At 48.1% G+C, this 6,663-nt stretch overlaps 1 protein-coding gene across 2 annotated transcripts; it reads left to right on the forward strand.

Annotated features, from left to right (window-relative positions):
• The first annotated feature begins 2,467 nt into the window (after positions 1–2,467).
• LOC147041379 (voltage-dependent calcium channel gamma-4 subunit-like) lies at positions 2,468–6,435 on the forward strand. 2 transcript variants are annotated; one of them, XM_085900662.1, is made up of 5 exons: positions 2,468–2,923; positions 3,366–3,620; positions 3,813–3,896; positions 5,117–5,257; positions 5,329–6,435. In XM_085900662.1, exons 1-5 carry the CDS (start codon positions 2,893–2,895, stop codon positions 6,123–6,125), a joined length of 1,308 nt encoding a protein of 435 aa, XP_085756788.1. In that variant the 5' UTR covers positions 2,468–2,892; the 3' UTR covers positions 6,126–6,435. The 2 variants fall into 2 exon arrangements, with proteins under 2 accessions (XP_085756788.1, XP_085756787.1); XM_085900661.1 differs by having other exon boundaries at positions 2,468–3,620.
• The last annotated feature ends 228 nt before the right edge of the window (positions 6,436–6,663 follow it).

Here is a 6,663-nt window from a genome sequence, read left to right on the forward strand (position 1 = left end):
AATATTCTCAGCCATCCCCTGATCTTAAACTCCCATGAGGGCAAGGAAAAACTCAAAACAAGCAGTGTTTTATATGGAGTAAAACAAAACGATATAATAAAAAAGATAAAATCGGGTGATAGTATAATAAAATAAGATAAAATAAAATGACAAATATATATTTTTTTGACAACGCTACGCACTGAGAAAAAAAAAAAGCCTTACTTTACACTTTGACTTTGATCAGGGGTGTCAGTCATTTTTATCGTGGGCCGCATTGTCGTCATAGCTTCTTTTGGAGGGCCATTATGACTGTCAACCCAAATCAATGTATGAGCACCTCATATTATGTACAGTAAAAGCTACAAAACAAACTGACAAATAACTCGTTTTCAAATCAGACGAGTAAAAACTGGTCAAATATATACATATAAAAAAAAAGATATTAAAAGTGAAAACAATTTACAATTCTAGTAATGACACACGAATTTGATGCACAACTTGTCTTTGCCGGCCACATAAAATGATGTGGCGGGCTGTATCTGCCCCCCAGGCCTTGAGTTTGACACCTGTGCTTTACATCCTGTAGCAAACAGAAAACGGCATCAAATAACAATCATTTGCTCGTGTGTTCACTTTCCTGAGGAAATGTTAGGCGGTCGGCCGCCATATTGGAGCACCCATAGTTTGTAACGCCCCCGACCGTTTTCTCCTGCTTGTTGAAGAGTGCTTTTGCACACGAGTGCCACCTGTCACGACGACTGCTTGCAAAAGACTATATCGTCCTCAGGCGCTACGGTGTCGCCATCTCTTGGTCAACAGGTGAAATGCGGTTTCGAGAATCACAAACATATACAGAAATCCCTCGCTATATCGCGGTTCATACACGTGAGACAGTTTGGCCATCATTTTACGCTTGCAAGCGGAGATGCTTGAAAGAAGTCTGACTTAGACCTCTTGCAAGGGCATATTTATTGTGGGAAAACGGTGGGGGTGAGACTGGACAAGTTCGGCGGTCACCTCAACAACTAGTTAATCAGTAGGGTCTTAGCTCTTTGTTATACAAGGTTGTGAAAACAGAAACAAGTGGAGCATTTTAGATAACTAACTAAGCAATAATGTTTCCACATCATTTGGAAAGTTTCCAGAGTCAAGGAAAGGTGAACGGTTTTAACAAAGTTAATAATTCTAGTCTATATTCCAACATAATCATACGATCAAGATCATTTGTCAACCCTAACATCTGGTTTGGATCGGCCACCAAACAAAACAAGCACAGACCGCAACGGACAATCGGGACCGCGGCAAAGATAATCGGGACCAACCTCCCATCTATCCAAGACTTGTACCTGTCCAGGACCAGGAAACGTGCAAGTAACATCTCTACAGACCCTTCTCACCCAGGTCACAGTTTGTTCGAACTACTCCCCTCCAGACGGCGTTACAGAGCGCTGTACGCCAAAACCAGCAGACAGCTTCTTCCCCCAGGCTGTCACTCTGATGAACTTATAAGAGCTGCAGAGACATCACTGGGCAATAATGTCCTGCTCTTGCCACTTAAATGTTGTTAGTCACCTGAATGTTGTTAGTCACTTAAATGTTGTACAGAGGCTGAGATCAACTGGTGTCAAATTCCTTGTTTGGCATGCACAAACTTGGCCAATAAAGCTGATTCTGATTCTGATATTATATAGTGCGCCTCTGCAGCCTGACTCCGCTCTGTCGTGTCTTTTTCATCTGAAGCCATAACACAATGCACAGTGAAAAAATCCGTGAAGCAGTGAGGCCGTGAAAGGTGAACCATGACTGTAATAATAAGAGTTCTAAAAATATATTTACAAGTCAAGTCAAGTTTATTTGTATAGCCCTAAATCACAAGCAGTCCCAAAGGGCTTCACACTTACAGTATGTATACTTTAGCTACATCTACATATGTTATACACACACACGTATATTATGTTATTTATACATTTTCTGTATGTCCTTTATACTATTACTATCGTATTTACATATTTGAAACTATTATTTAATGTTCTAATGATAACATGCACTTTTATGGTTTAATATAAATTTATTGATACACAAAAATGTATGTATGTTAAAAATAAGAGGGTGACACTACTTGGCGGAATTTCGCCTATCGCGGGTGGTCTTGGAACCAATTATCCACGATAAACGAGGGATTACTGTATACCTGCCTTTTGTTTTCTATTTGTGTTCCTGTGCTGTGCTTGTGTTTTCGTTGTAGTAGTAAGTGAAAATCAAACATATATTACACTTTTGCGTTTTCGTTCCAAATAAACAAAAAAATCGAGCTGTCTTTTGATTTTAGTCTTTTCGTTTTCAAACGAAAATCAAATAACCTGTCACTTTTCAATTTTAAATGCCAGCTTCCAAACGTGCAATGCCCAAAATAGACACGGACCGACATGGACCGTACATATGCACACACCAGTAAATCCCCCCCCCCCCCCCCCCCCCACACACACACACACACACGCACACTCACTCATTCTCCAAGGTTGACTTCAGAATCACAGTTGCCATGGTGATGGGAGTGCGAACGACCACTCACTCGCATGGTTCTCTCTCTCTCGCTCCGTCTCTCTCAAATCGCTGTCCTCTTTCTGACAGGGAAGGAAAGCAAGTGCCTCTTCTCCATCCTTCTCCTTTTCTTCAACTTTGTTTCACATTGCTTCTTTACATTTTGAATGACACCCTCCTTCCGTCTTCCCTTCTTTCTTTTCTCCGCCGATGCCGAGTGAGAGCGTCCGGTAAGGAGGCGTGAGCGGTCTGCAGAAGACAGGACGGGTGACAAAAGAAAGGAGGAGAGCATGGAGGAGATCAAGAGCAGCTGAAAGACACCAAGCAACAGCTCAGCAACCAACAATCACAAGTCCATCACGACATAGCATGGAGGCAAAAGGCAGGAATGTGCTCACAGGTAACACACACACACACAACCTAAAACACGCACTCAGACATTCACACGCACTAATAGACGATGACTCACACACACTACACATTCTGAAGCGTGCACTCGCATGTTAATACACAACCACAAGCAGACGCACTTCACGCACATCCATAGAAACACACATAACACACATCACGTGGAAACACGGGACCTGCAAGCACGCACACGCAATGATGTTGACTGACATACACAAAAAATTACATAAACAGTGTAAGTGACATGCATCCACATTCGCTTCCAAAGGTCTGTCAGTGTGCTGTTTTGTACGCCTGTTTTGTGTGAATGTGAGCAGAAGACTAATTACACTTTCGCTCGGGATCAATCAGGTATTTAAAGTCTTAAAAGTGACATAGCTCACACGCGTATGTGACGATGATTAATGATGATGTTGATAACGGCGGGTCCTTAGAGCCCAGCTTCCTGGGGCATCCGGCCCTGGCATGGTGCGAGCGCGGCATCCAGGTGCTGCTGACCAGCATGGGCGCCTTCGCCGCCTTCGCCCTGATGACGGTGGCTATCGGCACCGACTACTGGCTGTACGCCCGGGCTTTCATCTGCAACAGCACCGCCAATTCGTCGTCGCCGCAGGACGAGGGCGCCAGAGACAAGAAGGACCCCGGCGCCCTGACGCACTCCGGACTCTGGAGGATCTGCTGCCTCGAGGGTAGCGCTGTTTTCCGCTTGCCTTTTTCAGTATTATTGTACTGTAGGCGTGTGTTTGTGCGTGTACACGCACGTGTATGAGTGCGTGCGTGCGTGCGCGCGCGCGCGCCCACTGTTGCCGTGATTGATGACATGTTGGAAGATGAGCCGTCTGGCCACATCTGATTGATCTGTTGCTCTTCTTGGTCGTCAGGCTTGAAGCGAGGCGTGTGCTCTCAGATCAACCATTTCCCAGACGACGCCGACTACGACCAAGACGCCGCCGAGTATCTGCTGCGTGAGTGACACATCCGTAGCGCATGCGTGCACACACAAAGAGCAGAGGATGCGCAAAGGACAGAAGGGGGTGGTGGGCGGATGCACAATGCATCAATGCACAAATGCCATAGTTGGCGTCGGCGTCTGCGTGTCAGGTGGGGAGTCTGGGGGTGCGGGGGCGCACACGCACCATCTCTAAAAAGCGCTAAGGAATTATTTTCAGCAGCGCTGGGAAGACGATGGTCTTGTTCTCGCCGTTTTGTCAGTGAAGGGATGCCATTTTGTGAGACACACCAAACGTGTTGACATGCTAAATGTGAGGAGGATGGAGCACGATGTCATTCTTCCTCTTCCTGCGACACATCACTGTGTCACTGTGGCAGCTGTAGCTCAGGCAGTCGAGCGGGTCAGTCAGAAACTGAATGGTCGTATGGTTTGAACCCAGCTCTGTCTGAACCACATGTCGTTGTGTTCTTGGGCAAGATACTTCAGACACCTTTCTTCAGGGACTACAAAGGAAAAACAGCCCCTTGGCTGGTTCTGGTGCATCTACAGAAAAGTTCATTCATATGCTCTGTCCCTGTCAAATAAACAAACTTTGTGCGCTACCACCTGCAACAGCATCCACTAACAACTGTGAGTGTGTGTGTTAGAGTGGTGCTCACTCTAACTTATTCGCAAGAACCACATGGGAGACGGTATGCCTTTTGAACACTTGCAAGTGGAGAATTCGTTGGTCACTGTGCATACAGCGATGTTCGAACAAAGTCTGACTTTGGATTCTTGCAAGAGAGTATTTATTGAGAGAAACAGGGTGGGGGTGTGAGTGGACAGGATGGGGGGGTGAAACCCCTGGCCTCTGGTCAAATCATAGCAGCGGGTATTTTACGATGTTGTATAAACAGAACAACTTAGATTGCTTCCTCTGCAGCTGGTCAATCAGTTCAAAGGATCTTAGCACTTTGTTCTTCTACTTTGTTAAGACAGGACAAGTTTAGTTAATTATTACAGGTTACATTCCAACATGTAACACAAGCATTGGATCAAACTAATCTATCAACCCTAACAGTGTGTGTGTGTGTGTGTGTGTGTGTGTGTGTGTGTGTGTGTGTGTGTGTGTGTGTGTGTGTGTGTGTGTGTGTGTGTGTGTGTGTGTGTGTGTGTGTGTGCGTGTGCCGTTGTTGGTGTGTGCGTGTGCCGTTGTTGGTGTGTGTTTTTGTGTGTTGTGTGCTCACACAGGTGTAGTGCGTGCGTCCAGCATGTTCCCCATCCTGAGCGCCGTGCTGCTTCTGCTGGGCGGCGTGTGTGTGGCCTCCAGCAGCTTTTACAAAAGCAAACGAAACATCATCCTGGGAGGAGGAATTCTCTTTGTGGCGGCAGGTCAGGAGCACACCAACATGTGCAGGACACACACGTGAGCCTTTGTGACCCGCTTACTCTATTGTTGGTAGGCCTGAGCAACATCATTGGCGTGATTGTTTACATCTCGGCGGCACTCAGCGACATCTCGCCCAAGAAGGACGAGGACAAGAAGTGGCACTACTCGTATGGATGGTCCTTCTACTTTGGCGGGTTGTCCTTCATCCTGGCTGAGATGGTGGGGGTCCTGGCCGTCAACATCTACATCGAGAAGAACAAAGAGCTGCGGTGTCGCTCCCGCGTCGACCTCTTCAAGAGCACCACGCACGCAATGCTGCGCCTGCCCAGCTACCGCTTCCGCCGGCGCTCGCACTCCAGCTCACGCTCCACTGACCCGCCTCGCTCGGTGGAGACCTCTCCGGTGGGGGCCAAGACCTTCAGCCTGCCCCCGTCTGCGCCCCCCTTCTCCGTGGCCACCTTACCCAACCTTCACCACGGCGGAGGCGGTGGCGACATATCCATGTACACCCTGTCCAGGGACGCCAAGCTGGGCAGCCTGGGTGGCGGCGCACCGCCCCTCTACGGCACCATGGACCGCGCCACGCTCTACCAACTACACAACTACTTCCCCAAGGACGGCGGCAGCGGCAGCGGCACGCTCCCGTCGCACTCCAAATCCAACTTGGCGACCGCCGCCCAGAACGCCGCCCCGCTGAGCAGCCCCACCTCTGCGGTGGGCAGCGGCGCTCCCGCGGCCAGCACTACGCCAATGTCTGCCGCCACCATGGAGCGTGACAGGGGCAACCTGGGGACGCTGGACCGCCTGACGGCCAAACGGGACCGCGACAGCAACTCGGACACGCTCAACAGGAAGACCACACCTGTTTAAAAAGTGATTGACCAAGCAGGAGCAAGGAGGCCTTCGAAATCCTGTCCTGACGATTGGAACACACAGCAGCCATAAGTATTTCAACATCTGACAGATGGACTAAAACAGCCACACACATTACGAGCGCAAGACGAGACCGCTGTGTCCGCCTACTTTCTATTCCCCTTCTCTCAGGAACACAACAGGAACTGAATATGACACGACGAAGATGACGTCATCGCACATGGTCCGGTGTTGATGACATCACACTCGTATGCAAAATTATCAACGGGCCGATTGATAGTTGAGGCAGTTTTTGCCTTGCGCCCCCCCCCCCCCCCCCCCCATTCAAGCGTTAACGCCAGCATTCAAGCCTCAAAGGAAAACTTTGTTCTCACTTGAAATGCCGACCACCACGTGACAATTGTATTGATCGTATTCTTCAAGATCGTCTTGGTACCTTCCAGGGTTTTTCTTGTCTTTGGTATTTTAAACAAGGGACTTAAATTTGATTTCTTTGACATATTCTGTTGTACTTTAGTCAAAACCTTTTTTGATG

Source organism: Syngnathus leptorhynchus, chromosome 20, assembly GCF_054491065.1.
Source record: "Syngnathus leptorhynchus isolate UIUO chromosome 20, UIUO_Slep, whole genome shotgun sequence".
Taxonomy (NCBI): domain Eukaryota; kingdom Metazoa; phylum Chordata; class Actinopteri; order Syngnathiformes; family Syngnathidae; genus Syngnathus; species Syngnathus leptorhynchus.